Source organism: Grammomys surdaster, unplaced genomic scaffold, assembly GCF_004785775.1.
Source record: "Grammomys surdaster isolate TR1022 unplaced genomic scaffold, NIH_TR_1.0 97, whole genome shotgun sequence".
In the NCBI taxonomy this organism is placed as follows: domain Eukaryota; kingdom Metazoa; phylum Chordata; class Mammalia; order Rodentia; family Muridae; genus Grammomys; species Grammomys surdaster.
The window spans coordinates 8405963-8420918 of record NW_021604576.1 but is presented as its reverse complement, the minus strand read 5'-3'; the positions used below and the strand labels follow the sequence as shown (position 1 = coordinate 8420918).

At 37.7% G+C, this 14956-nt stretch overlaps 1 protein-coding gene across 4 annotated transcripts in view; it reads right to left on the bottom strand.

The window, feature by feature from the left end:
- Window positions 1–14260, bottom strand: part of Pnisr (PNN interacting serine and arginine rich protein) — a 27204-nt gene extending 12944 nt beyond the window's left edge. The window contains exons 1-5 of one of the 4 annotated variants that reach the window (XM_028779676.1): window positions 14149–14260; window positions 7418–7516; window positions 4654–4842; window positions 2912–3135; window positions 1209–1380 (exon numbers count right to left, since the gene is read on the bottom strand). In XM_028779676.1, coding sequence (XP_028635509.1) covers window positions 1209–1380; window positions 2912–3135; window positions 4654–4842; window positions 7418–7505 — 673 coding nt within the window. In that variant the 5' untranslated portion in view covers window positions 7506–7516; window positions 14149–14260. Of the gene's footprint in view, window positions 1–1208; window positions 1381–2911; window positions 4423–4653; window positions 4843–7417; window positions 7517–14148 lie in introns of those variants that run through there. The other 3 variants (XM_028779693.1, XM_028779684.1, XM_028779701.1) reach the window with 3 other exon arrangements.
- Between the last annotated feature and the right edge of the window lie 696 nt (window positions 14261–14956).

Sequence of the window (14956 nt, the reverse complement as noted above, 5' to 3'; positions counted from 1 at the left end):
CTCGAAAAGATAAACCCACGTGCTTGCTCAGAGATAAAAAGCCAGTAAACCATAACATAAACTAACTCAGGACCAAATTCCTTTTTTTTTTGATTTTCAATTTTTTTTTTATTATTTTTTATGTGTTCATATGGACCCAGGTGCAAGTGTATGTGCACATGTGGGTACACGTGTGAACAGGTGTGTGAAGAGCAAAGGAAAACTTTATCTGTCATTTCTCAGATGCTCCCCACCGTGTTTTTGAGACAGGGTTTCTCATTAGACTGGTGCTCATTAGTTGGCCAGGCAGGCTAGTCAGTCAGGCACTTGTCCCTGCCTCCTTAACACCAGTATTACAAATACCCAATACTATAATTTGCTTTAAAAATATATTTAGATTTTATATTTGGAACAAGTAATATCAAACCTAACCCTTATTACCTTGACTAACTCCTCTCCTACTCCCCTCATCATTTATGTTCCCTCCCAAACATGTATTCTTCTTTAAAGTTATTTTTGAAACCCACTGATTCCACTGAGTGTTGTTAATGTGTGTATGTAGGCCCAAATTCCTACCCTAAGCTGCTTCCTAAAATATGAAAAACAGTCAAACAAAGACACAATCCGTTTTTATACTAAGAATTGATTCAGTTAAATGTAAAAAGCAGTACATTAGAATCTTCCTAATATGTTAAAAGGCATGTTTTCCTGGTCTATTAAGTGGTAGGTGATTTGAAACTTTCTAAATATAATGTAGAATAAATATATAACTTGTCATTACTAGTTTTAATATTATTTTAAAGTCAATGAGCTTTTTGTTGTTTTTCTTTTCTTTTTCTTTTCTTTTTTTTCTTTTTTCTTTCTAAAGTACATATGGGAAGCAAATAATTAAAGAAAACCAATTTGGCAGCAGCCTATCTCATAGCTAAGACTGAAAGGAGACCCAAGGCAAAGAACACTGAAGATGTATAGTCAACAAAAATCTATATTTTATCACAAATTATTGTTTAAGGCAAGTAATCTGAAAAATTATTCAATACCTTTTACATTTTAGATCAGTATTTCTTTTTTGGTTAAGAATTATGACTACAAAATGATAGGGTTTAAAAACATCATTATTTCTACCAAACCAAAGAAGTGCTTTAACAACTTAGGAAACCAAAATACGGTTTTTACAGTGATAATGTCATCGTGCTAATGTGGTTCACGGAACAGATTTAAATAGCTACCAATTTGTGGAGGCTCCTGCTTCACTGGAAGTGCTATAGGTGAACGCTGTCGGTCCCTGAATGATGGTGGCCGCTCTCTTCGATTCTGTGTAGGTGCTGGAGGTCCTGGAGGTCCTGGTTGCCAATAAGGAGGATGAAATCCACCTTGTGGTGGACCAAAAGCAGCCCCATGCTGAAAGAGTATTGCATTTTAATTTTCTTCAATTTAGTACATATACCTTCTGGGACACACACGTGTTATGAACTGGGACAGTAGAAATCCATGTGTGTAGCAAATCCAAGAATTCCATGGTTCTAACACCCAACAGTACTTCTGTAACCCCAAGAACCCAGGCTTGCTTTTCTTAGGAAAGTTAAAGATTTTCTGTCTCTACAAATGTAAACAGGATTCTACAAACCAGCTGATAGATTATTTAATAACTATGGGAAGGCACAAACACATAAAGTTATATAAGTATATGAACCTTTTCATTCTAAATTCATTCATAAGTTACCAAGATAACAGAAAGTTATCAACACCACCAAGATAACAGAAAGTCTTTTCTTTCTCTTTCTAAGAAAAGCTCTCATTATAGAGCCCAGGCTAGCTTTGAACTTGTTATGATAAACTCAAGAGCCTCACAGGTGCTGGGGTGACAGGACGCATCATCACACATAGCCAATTTTTACTTAACTAAAAACTACAGAACAATTTGTTGTTGTCAGTTTCAACCTCCCATTTCTAGTGAATTCAGGTTGTTACTAAAGTGGGGCAGGATTTATTTACAAGTCAAAATTGACACTAAATTAGCTGTTTTCTTTTGAAAATCTGCACTTTCAGAGGCCTTTTAGAAGAAAGCGAACAGCAGATTCTCTGCCTTGTTTACATAGGTTTCACCAGCCAAACAAAGGTAAGGAGGGGGCTTCTTGTCACTATATCCCTTCATAACAGAAAAAAGCTGTCACATGTGAATTCTAAGTGGTAGTACACAAGAATCTAATCAGCATTAATGGGAGGACTACCATTTCAAGGTGAATATATTATCAAATTCAGCTTATGATTAAAGTTTAAATCTCCAGTTTTAAAGATTTTAAATTATGACAGCTTATTACATAAAGCAGCAAGTGCAATCAGCGACATCTAGTATAATTTAAGGGTAGACCCTAGCAAAGCAGAGTCTTAAAGAAAATAAAGCCCATACAATAACATTATTCTCCATAGAGTTCTATGTCCCTAGGAATGAATGTCACAAAGGAAGCCATGAACAATTCCATTAATATAGTGTATAAAAATGGGGGGGGGAAAACACTTTAAAAAAAAGGTAGTCACTTTACACAGAAGGTACAACAGTTAAGACAATCTAGTCATTGTGCTTTATTTGTCTTATTTATAATCTATTATTGACATATAGTATATTCAACTATTGTGTATTTTCTATACTTTTAACATTTAGATATGTTGAAACTGGAAAACAAGGCATCATGTAACTATTTGCATTTACATATTTTCCACTTGATCCAAATTTTTCCTAATGTTTGTTGGTACCAATTTCCTAATCAACTAAAAATCTAATAATTTTAATAAATGCTGATAAATTTTCTGACATTGTGCTTATCTGTACAACCCTGAAAATGACATACATCTTAGGAATTCTTGACAAGACATTTCCAAGGAATGGGTTACGTGCATGTCTATGATAGTAAAGTAACAAAATATCTTTCACCTGATAGTCAAACTGGTTCACCGGCCCCACTGCAAAATTATCAGGTGGTCCACCAAAGTTGTGATTGTTCTGGTTAAATATATGCCTGTTGTCAGGGGCAAATTCCCCACTGTCCTGACTGTTGCTGTCTTCAGAAGGAGGAACAATGTCCATTGGGCCTGGTGTTGGTGGCATCCATGGCTGCTCTGGAGGGGGGTGTGGGGGCTGCTGATGCATTCCCCATTCTAGTCAGGATTTAGGCATAAAGACATTCAACAGGGGATTATAACAAAGTCAATATAATTTTTAAGATCTCAAAAAAGCTACAAAATGTAATGATACAATTTTAAAAAGCAATTTATAACATTTTGGTCAAATTTGTTTTGTATTACCTTAAAATAAGCAATGAATTAAAAATTATCCCATACGTAATTCAATTTACTCCATTCTAACTCATATTCTAAACGAAATGCCTAAAATTATTTTGCTTGATATTTTGAGATAAGGATCTTGCTATGCAGACAAAGCTCAGCTGGAACTTTCTATACAGCTAAGACTGGCCTCAAACAAGAGCCCTTTCTGCCTCTGCCTCCCCAGCACTGGGCTTACAGGCATGTGAGACCACACTCAGCTCCAAAAAGTGTTTTTAACAAATTTATCAAATTCCAAAACAACTCTTGGATGAACTGCTATTACTGTTAAATAGTAACAACATAAAAAGAATACCTTAAATTTCATATTATTTCTTTTCCCATGAACACATTTATCCTCACAACAACCCTGTGAGGTAGGGAGAAATCTGGTATTATCTGTCAATTTCAGAAGGGGAAACTGAGACACACAAAGGTTAGTAAGTTCCTTCGTGTCACAGGGAAAGCCAAAGAAGGGAAGGAAGCTGAGGGCAGCAGGAGTGAAAGGAGGCCACTGATGCCAGGATGAGGAAACTAACTCCAAAACTAAAAGAGTTTCAAAAGTGGGAAGATTTGGCCTTCTAAAAGACAAAAATAAAACACTTCACATTATCAAAGATGAGAACATTTGTTACTCTTCTCCATTCTCATTGTTACTCATTTCCATTCTCACCAGTAATAATAGAAATAATAAAAATAGCAAACAGAAGCTATGACTTCTGCAGCAACATATCCAAATGTGCAATCTCTATAAATAGTGTGATGGGATTATTAAAAATATTAACACAATCGTGGAAAATTGAGTAAACATTAAAGAATCTAAATCATACTGTGAAGTTTTAAAAAATAAATAAAATGAACAGCCAAGAACTTAGGGAATGTCACTGTTATCTGAAAAAAGGGTGAGGGAGGAGAAAAGGTGATGGAGGAGAGGAGCAGAGCGGATCTGACAGGCTTGCTTGTCATACAGTGGCACAACTTTTCTTTAATTAGAGCTAGACATGTTTTACTCTGCCAGTGCTGCTTCTGAAAAGGCCAGAGGTTGCAACAGAGAGACAAAGAGTGCTCTCTTTTCCCTAGATGCCATGTGAAGTTTCCAGAGTGTTCCCAGCCCCTGTCAGCCTAGGAATGAAGAACCAAGAAAAAAATCAAACTGAGTGCCACAACACTAGCAGACTGTGTACAAAATAATTTAACCACAAAAAATGTCAAGATCAAATCCAATTGAGACTGCCCATTTCTTAAGAAATATTAATTTCAAGAAGTCATAAAAGTAAACAAGTTATACAATGTACTACTAATTCTCATTTTATTTTAAGACATTCTAAAATTTGGGTAAAATAAATAACAAACCTGGTTGCCACATTCTGTTAAAATTTGAATCCCCTTGAAAATTCCCATGATTATTTGGACCAGACTCCATTGTAGACATATCCTGTCCATTTGGCATCATTCCTGGTGGTTGTTCTACGATGTTTTGCTGTCCTGAGGCTTCTCTTTGTGCAATCCAAGCTTGGGCCAAAGCAGCCCAGTCAATCTGGCCTAAAATACATCAGCAGAATTTAGCATTCAGAATGTAGGAGCTAAAAGAATAACACCTCTGTGTAAAACAAGTATCTCAATTATTCCATTATTTGTCTTCTTTTTAAGCATGGTACACACTAATATGTATGTATATATATCTACGTCTTTATGGGCACATGTGCATTTGGAGGCATTATCTCTTCCTTTATCCCATCTTTACTACTCTTGAAGAAGGGTCTCTCAATCAATTCCATGTAAGACTAGTAGTATCTATAGCCAGTTTCCTTAGTGATCGATCTCTCTCTGCCTTCTGAGGCTGGACCATTACACATCCCGCATTTAACATGGGTTCCAGTTCTCTTGCTTGTATGGCAAGTGGTTTAACTCCTGGATCATCTATCTCCTTGGCTTCTTCTTTTCTTCTGTCTTCTTCTCTCCCTCTTCCCTTTCTTTCTCTTCTCTGTTCTTTCCCATTCCTCTTTAAGTATCCCTCATTAGTTAAATAGATATTTAATTATTATACAAAGTTATGTCTACAAATACGCTTAGAAATGCTACAAATATGCAGACCAAAATATACATGAGTTTCAGAAAAGGACTCTATAAGAACACTTTGAGCCTGGTGTAGTAACACATACCTTTAATCTCAGCACTCCAGAGATAGAGGCAGGAGAATCTCTGTGAATTCAAAGCTAGTCTGATCTACACAGAAAGCTCCAGGACAGCCAGAACTACACAGAGAAAGCCTGTCTCAAAAAAAAAAAAGCTAACCTACTCTTAACATATTCTAATATTATCTCAGAGAAAATTATGACCTTAGTTTGCTGAGTTTTTGAAAAGACACACGTGCAATTCTTTTGTTTGCTTGTTTGTTTGTTTTTCGAAACAGGGTTTCTCTGTGTAGCCCTAGCTGTCCTGGAACTCACTCTGTAGATCAAGCTGGCCTTGAACTCAGAAATCCTCTTGCCTCTGCCTCCCAAGTGCTGGGATTAAAGGCTTGTGCCACCACATCCCAGCTGCACATGCACCTTTTAAAGTCAGTGTAAAAATAACTGAACTCAATCGTTTCTTCCCTCAAAATGTTCTGTCCTTCCCAGGCTGCCTTTGAGCCTACACTGATAAACCAGTGTAACTTTCTATCCCTGTGCCTTCTCACAGTTGTACTTTTAACCTCAGTGCTGTAGACAAAAATACCTCTTCAACAACTTAAAAATCTATTGTTTCTACTCTTTTAGGTTTTGCCTCTCCAAATCTATACTAAAATTCTGAGACCTTTCATTACTAATAGCACAAAGTAATTTAGTCAAGTTTTAATAAACATTCGCATACATTTTAATGGAACAGAAAACTGATGTAGCCTGGATGGATGGAATTATAACTAAGTCAAATATATCTTAAACTTCTCAACTGTAATCTAGCAAGCCTAGCATTTTTACTAAGAAAGCAATTGGACAAGTAACTGTTATGTTCACAAGATTATGCTGTTTAAGCCTGGAAAGACATAAACAATCAAATATCCAGAAGTCTCACTGTTGCTATCATTGTTGGTTTACATTAGAATAGAACTGTACATTAAAGTGCTATGTAGCTATTTTAAAAAGAAATGAGCTAGGTATGGTGGTGCACATATACAACCTAAAACCTAGGAAGTGGAGGTAGGAGCACTGTGAGTTTGAAGCTACCCTGGGCTATACAGAACATTTTATGCCAGCCTGGGCTACATTATGAAAGACTGCCTCAAAACAGAAAAAAAAAATTATCTCCCTAAGGAAAGAACAATGTAAATAATCACAAGGATGAAGGAAAACTGGTCTTAAGTACTAAATGAGGTTCCTGATACTTTTCTTTTTCCCTCTACATTACTGGGAGTTGGGAGAAAGGGAGGAGTAGAGGTTAGTTAAGAAAGGGTCTTGCTATTTAGCTCAGGCTATCCTAGAACTATATTGCAAAGGCTGGTCTCAAACTCAAGAGATCCACCTGCTTCTGCCTCCCAAGTGCTGGGATTAAAGACCTGTAACACCAACTACCTCAATAATCTTGAGACAGTCCTTAGTAAAAAGAAACATGAAAATGGCATAGCATAATGGACCTGAGGAGATGATTCAGTTAGAGTCTGGTACGTAGACTGAGAAGCTCCCTAAGTCTGAACTCCCCAGAACTACATTTAGGCTAGGTAATGCAGTGCACATCTATAACTCCAGCACTGTGAAGCTGTGGAGATTCCTAGAGCTTGCTGGCCAGCCAGGCTCATTCAATCAGTGAGCTACAGGTTCAATGAGAAAGGTGGAGAGTGACTGAGAAAAACATCTGATTGGCCTCTGCCTCCATACGCAAATATGTACTTTCACCGACTCCATATGTTGAACACGCACAAACATGTACATAGATACACAAAAGTGATATTCCACAAGCTGTAATAAACAAAATTCAGAATAGAAGTATATAATACTTAAGCACATTTCATTCTTTTTCTTTAGGAAATTTAAGACAGTATCAGTTTTAAGATGTAAAATTCAGTAAGCCAACTTGAATGCTATCATCTAGATCCTGTCCACCCTGTATCATATACTTTCAAATGCAGGATTTTCCTTACTTGGATCTTGCTGGTGCTGAAATGACTGCATCCACTGTTGCTGGTTCAAGGGCCATTGCTGCCAAGGCTGTCCTCCTTGATCCCACATCCTTTAAGTTCCTATGTATGACAAATTAAACACAGTTAATGCTGGGACGTTTTACATTTTTAAAACTTATATATCAGAGATTGCATGACGATGCATTTTACACAAGGAAAGCTCTGTAAGTCTATTCAATGTTGTCAGAGACAACTAGATTTTGAGTGAAAAGCAAGAATAGAAAGGTTTAAGTTAATGCTCGTGTCAGAGTGAAAAATACAGTTCTAATTAGCTATGCTAAAATAAGGCATACTTAGAATTATATAATGTGTCTGTACATATGCCACCACTTCCGGGGTAGATCCAATTGTTTTAACGATTATAAAAAGTGGTTCATTCAGCCTCCAACCAAACTCCTTTAAAAGAGTAACAAATAGCTATAGCAGAAGAAAACTTGTTCTTGTATTTACAGTTAATAATAATAACTAATAATAAACACATAGTACCTTCTAAGAAAACTTCAGAAAGAAAGTTGATGAGAAATTAGAAATTCAAACACTGCCAATGTCACCTACATGGATATGATTTACAAAATAAAGTATTATATTCCTTGAAGTACAGAACAGTCTCATCACAGATGTTTAAATGAACTGCACTTCCAATACAAAAAACTTATAGGCATTGAGGAATGACAACATTAAAAATAGTAATGAGACAAAGCTGAAAAGTGAGACAACTTCGAAAACCTGTTTCTTAGCATTTAAATAGAATGAAAAAGAAGTCAGGGTACTCTGTTAACTGTTAAATCTGAGTTGTGGATAATGGGACGGGAGATCCCACTCACTTTTCTGTAAACGAGTCTAAAAACTTCTTATAAAAAAACCTTCAAAGCCGGGCAGTGGTGGCGCACGCCTTTAATCCCAGCACTTGGGAGGCAGAGGCAGGTGGATTTCTGAGTTCGAGGCCAGCCTGGTCTACAGAGTGAGTTCCAGGACAGCCAGGGCTATACAGAGAAACCCTGTCTCGAAAAAACAAAAAACAAAAAAACAAAAAAAAACCTTCAACCAAAAATGTGTCCTGTCTACAAGATGTGAGGGACAAAGAATGAGGGAATGGCCAACCAAAGACTGCCCCAAACTGAGACCCATCCCACAGGCAAAAACCAATTTCTAACACTATTAATGATATTGTTATGTTTGAAGAGAGGAACCTAGTATAATTGTCTGCTGGGAGGCTCCACCCCACAGCCAACGGAAAGATGCAGAGACACACACCCCAAACAGTAGATGGACCTCCAAGAGTCTTACAGAAGAGTTGGGAAAAGGACTGAGGGTCCGGAAGAAGATAGGGACTCTACAGGAAGAACAACAGCGTCAAGTGACCTGGAAGGGACTCCCAGAGACTGAACCACCAAAGAGCGAGCATGGGCTGGATCCACGCCACTCACACATATGTAGCAGATGAGCAGCTTGGTCTTCATACGGGTCTCCCAACAACTGGAGTGGGGTTGTCTGGGAGCCTGTTGTCTGCCTACCTATACGTGCCCCTAAATGGACTGTCTTGTCTGGCCTCAGCAGGAGAGGATGCACCTAGTCTTGCAGCAAAACTATTTTAAAAACTTAACAAATTTTCTAGTTGTAAACATGTACTTTTAATGAAATTTAAGTAAAGGTAGATGTAAGTTGACTAAATTAAATGGACTTCAATTGAGCAATTAAAATGAGTAAAGCACAGCTTTATACACTGACAAGTACTGATATACAAACTCAGTGAAGGAAAACAAACCAATTAGAGCGTGCATACACACATACATACATACACACACACACACACACACACACACACACACAAATACCATTACTCCTTAAGTTCAGGGAAGTAGAAGATAGTTATCGGGGACTTCCACTTTATACTTTCCGGAATCTTTCAAAATGTGTACTTTTAGAAATATATTAACTTCAAAAGATAAAAAGATTCAAGGGAAGCAACAAGTACAATCCACAGTGACTTGTATAAAAGTAAAAATCACACACGAGTCATATGAACACAAGACAAATCACTTAATCTCTCTTCATTTTCAAGCAGGAGTTAGAGTAAATTTCAAATCTGACTCAAAGGAAATAACTAACTGGTCATGAAAACTAAACTTTGATTTTTGTTAAGTCTATAAAAAGGAAACAGATAAGCAAAAGGAACATAATTTAGGCAAAAACTTGATTAGAAAAACAGAATTAGCTAATCAAGTATGTAACATATAGTTTTATATGTTTTAGGCCAGTAAAATACTTACAAAGGGTTTTACCAATTACTTAACAAAAGAACAAACTAATTTGATGACAAAAAATTTAGAAGCCCTATTCTCTATTTCTTCATGTTCACCATAAAATCTTTATACAAAAGAACTTACCAAATTTAAAACCTCTAAAACAGAATTAACATGACTCCTGACATACAGGAATCAAAGCATGTATCATGGTGCTGGGATGACAACTAGCACTAAGGCAAATCTCTGGAGTTCAAGGTCAACTGGGCCATACATCCATAGCAACTTTCAGTCTCCTTGAGACTCTATCCCCAACCAACCAAACAAAAACCAGGCATATTATGCCCTTCAGCATCCTTGGATGATTAATTTAGTACCCACAAAGAACCAAGAACTTTAGGATGCTCAGATCCCTCATATAAAATGGCATTTTTTTTTTTTTTTTTTTTTTGGTTTTTCGAGACAGGGTTTCTCTTTATAGCCCGGGCTGTCCCGGATAAAATGGCATTTTCATTACATAAAACAAAAATCTGAGTATCCTTACTAGATCCATTTTATCAAGTATTTCTGATCTGCAATTGGTTGTAACGATAAATATATAACCCACTGGCAGACAGGGAAGACTGTATTTTTGTTTGTTTTTTGTTTTTGTTTTTAAAGACAAGGTGGTTTATCTGTATAGTCCTGGCTGTCTTGGAACTCACTCTGTAGGCCAGGCTGGTCTCGAACTTGGAGATCTGAGTGCCTCTGCCTCCTGAGTGCTGAGATTAAAGGCATGTACCACCACAGCCCAGCAAGAACTTACTTTTGATAAGTTAAAAAAAAATAAAAGTAAAAAAAAAAGAAATTAAAGCACCTGCCAATACTTGAAAGGTATTTTGAAGCTTGTTGTTGAGTTTGTTTTTATATTTGGACTCTTAATTTGGAAAACATGTCTGTGTTCAATATGAACAGCTCCATAGACATAATTTTTAATTCACCTTTTTTCATTTCTTGAGATAAGCAAAGGCAATCACACTACTGCTGGACTATATCTATAGACCTACTAAGTTTTAATAACAGACTTACACCATGAAAAATGATAGTCATATACTGGGTGAGTAATAATTTGGAAAGTGTTAACTGTTGAAGGTATACACTAACTATATTATTACAAAGTTAAGAGTAATACGCAATAGTTCTTGTAGAATAAATTTTTTTGTTTTGTTTTGTTTTTTCGAGACAGGGTTTCTCTGTGTAACCCTGGCTGTCCTGGAACTCACTCTGTAGACCAGGCTAGCCTCGAACTCCCGAACTCAGAAATCCACCTGCCTCTGCCTCCCAAGTGCTGGGATCAAAGGTGTGCACCACCACCGCCCGGCTAGAATAAATGTTCTGAATGTTCAAGGATTTCCTTGAGAACAGAGGAAATATTACTGAGTGCGTGCTCTATCATAGTATTGTGCCTATAGGTATTTTACTCATTCATCACTTATATATATTACCTACTAAATATACAACTTTAGCTACAAAAAGTACATTTTAATATTACTATTCATTTAACACTATAGTTTGATTTCTAGGACCTAGGGATACACTTAAGTAGTAGAGAACTTGCCCAGGCTATGATCTCTCAACACTAGGAGAAAAAATTCTGAGAGCCACGAAGTGGCTCAGTAGGTAAAAGCACTTCCCACCCATCCTGGTAACCTGAATGAATTTAATCCCTGGAACCCACATGGTCATATAGGAGAACTGATTTCTGCAAGTAGAGCTCTGACCTCCACAAACATGTCATGGCACATGTGTTCACACACAGACACATATGTACCCAAAGTAGATAAATGTCATTTTTTAAAAAAAAAAAGATTGAATCAACTTAGGCTCCTTCTAGACTTATTTTCAGAGATCATCAACTATTCAAGTTTGGAGAAGTCTAATTTTGATGATTCATGCAACAGACTGTTGACAAAATTTTCCTTCATGGGGTAATGTTAAGTGTGATTTCCTTGAAAAACAACTTGAATTTGGGAAGACTAGAAAAGCCAATAACCAAGGATTTCACTTGGTCATCAGCAGTATTATACTACTGGAAAAAAACTAACACCAGAATTATGGACTAACTTGTAATTTTCCCAAAGGCAGGCTCAAGTCCTAAATCCATGTTACCTGTACTTATTGGAAATCAGGGTCTGTGTGGAAACAGTACTCAATTTAGGATGAGGTCATATTTGAATAGAGTAAGACCTAACTCATCCCTAGATGAGGACAGACATAAGTATCCATATGGACAATGTCCTATGCCTACAATGTCAGAGACTATTCTACAAGCTGAAGAATAGAAAGACAGATGCATCAAAAACCAGAAGGAAGAAAGGCATGCATCTGTCAAACTTTGCTTTCATACTTTTTGCCTTTAGAACTATAAAAGAGTGCATTTCAGTTGTTTTAAGTCACCTAGTTTGTAGTAATCTGTTACAGTGACCCCAGATACTAACACTAGGATTATTTTCACTCAGTCTTTTCTATAAAGAATTCTGTATTAGAACTGCAACTGAAAACAAACACAGACCTGGAGCTGAAGGATGGCTCAGTGCTTGCTGTCCTTGCAGAGCACCCAAGTTCAATCCCAGCATCACATCAAACAACTTAAATTTTCTGAAACTCCAGACCCAGGGGATCAAATATCCTCACACTCATGTGCATATATACACACTCAACACACCCACATACACACAAATAAAAATTAAAATAAAAGAAAAAAGGAAAACCCTTCAATTGACTTCAAAATGACTTCAAATGACAACCACTAGTACTTACAAAGCTCACTTACAGATTGTGACAAAAAGATGAGAACTGAAATGTGAAGCTTTAAATCTCTTTGTACCTGGCAGTTTTGTGATTTTAGCACTAAAGAGGTTCAGAAGCAAAGGCAGTTAAGATCTTGAGTTGGGGCTAGCCTGGGCTCCTTACCCCCAAACTGAAATAAAACAAAGTTCTACAGTAACACGTCTGTCATCTCAAGAGTAAGAAGCTAAAGCAGGAGAACTGCTGAGTGCTCCAGGCCAGCCTCAGCAACAGAGTAACAAAGAAATAGAACACTGACCAATCAAATAAAAACTGGTGGGCAACAGTAGGCACCTCAAAGATTTAGCAATGGTCAGAAGTAGAAGAATCTGAACACCAAAATACAGTACTGACACATAGACAAAATAATAATTGTTCATTAAAAAAAAAAAGTGGCTAGATATATGGCTCAACAGTTAAGAGCACTGGCTGCTCTTGCAGTAGATCTGCCTTTAGTTCCCAGCACCTATAATGGCAACTCACAACCATCTGACACTTTCTTAAGGCCTCCACAGATAATACAGAAAAATGGTATCTTTTAAAAGAGATTTTTTTTAACCTAAGGAAATAGGAATAAGCCATCAGTTAATAATATAGCAACACTGTTCCATTAATAGTAACAAAAGTGTCATGTGATTATATGCTACTGAGAAAATAAAATATGTAGGAATGGTTATACAGTATCTATTTAATTTTTCTACTATTTAAATTAAGTCCTGAGGCTTGGTGTGGTAGTGAATACATTTAATCCCAGTATTCATGAGGGAAAGCAGGAGGCTCTCTATGAATTCCAGGCTAGTCAGGACCATATAGTGAGAACTATAAAGCTTACATATGTTTTAAATAGTGTATCTCAAGAATATCCGAGAACTCATTGGCTTTAGAAAACCACCCCGCAAATAAAGCCTTTACTGTTCTGGTTTGGTTTTTAGCTGGATGTACTAAAAGGAAAAAAAAATCCAAGATTATTTTTGTTCTATCTAGGGTCAAGAAGAGAAAAGGTAAATGAAGTACTAAGACCTGCTAATGTAATCAAGCACAGTCAAAATTTGCGCAGCGCCCAATTTTGTTAGATGACAGTATTATCCACAAAAGAACGAAACAACTAAAATATAGGATATTACTCGTTTCCTTTGTGATGCTTAAAACATAATACCCATCACTGGGTAAAACACAAAAACTAGGCAACTAAATCACACTTGAATAGGACGCAGCAGAAAGCGGCTGCGCCTGCGTAGTGCGAGTCGCAGAGTATAAGTTCCAGGTCCCGGCCCCCGCCTCCTCCGCCCCTCTGCACTCTCTGCCCCTAAAGGGTTTCCACTGCGCACGCGCAGTGCTTAACGGCCGGTCAGGAGCCCAACAATTAGTCCCTTGCCTTCTCAAAGAAAACTCTTAGTTCGAAGAATGGGTCGTGAGCTCTCTCCTTGACCAAAGGCAGTTCCTTTTCGGCGAGAGCAGCCCTCTCGTTCACTATCTCTGGCGGACGCCGGCGCTTTTCGGGAATAAGGTTCTGGCGGTCGCGCCAAGCAGCGTACGCAGCCTAAGTCACGCTACGTTCGCCACACAAACCAAGAGATTTTAGTACTCCGGCAAGTCCCCCTGTGTAAGCTGCTCATCGCTTACCCGCTCCGATTCCGGAATACCGCTGTCGCCACCGTTCCTGTAATTCTCTCCAACCCTTTCGATGCTTCTACTTCTTCATGAACAAGACAAGATGGCGCCCGATGGGTCTCACCCGGAAGTAAATAACAATAACATCCGCTTTTCGTCTGAAGTCATATTGACTCTCAGCCAGGCTTACGAGCATGTGATCTTATCGATTTGACGAGTCCGCGCCATTTTTGTTAAGGGCAAACCCAACCCACCTTGAGTTCCATAGTTAGACCTTGTATGTGAAGCCTGCGTCATACCAGACACATTTTTATTTGTACCGCCAGCACAAAGCCAAACCTAATGTTACGGTGCAGTGGACTCTTTGAAGTTCTAAACTTTAGTAAGGAGACCCTCTAAGAGCAAGTGTGTTCTAAGGAATACTTCTGCTTTGGGAAAGATGCTGAATCGCTTTGCCACTTTGAGACTACGGAGGGGCCCCCAGGTCAAACCCTGCCACCTGGGAACTAATTGTTCCAGGCCTACTTCAAAGGAGCTGACATCAGCCTGGAGTCTCAGTCTGAGTTCTAGAATCAGAGCGTTTGCTAGGTCTCTTTGTTAACCTTCTAGCATCGCACCCCCTTGTGGGAACATTTACTCACTTCAACTTCACTCAGCTAGTCTTAAGAAAAAGTAACTGGGAAGCAGAATAGTTTCTACTGGTCCTTTCTTAACTCAAACTACAACGAAAGGAGGTAAAAGGTGTTTAGCGTGAAAAATGTTCATAGATCTAAAATGTCAATTTTCCAGACTAGGAGTTTACTTACAAAGGGAAATAAAA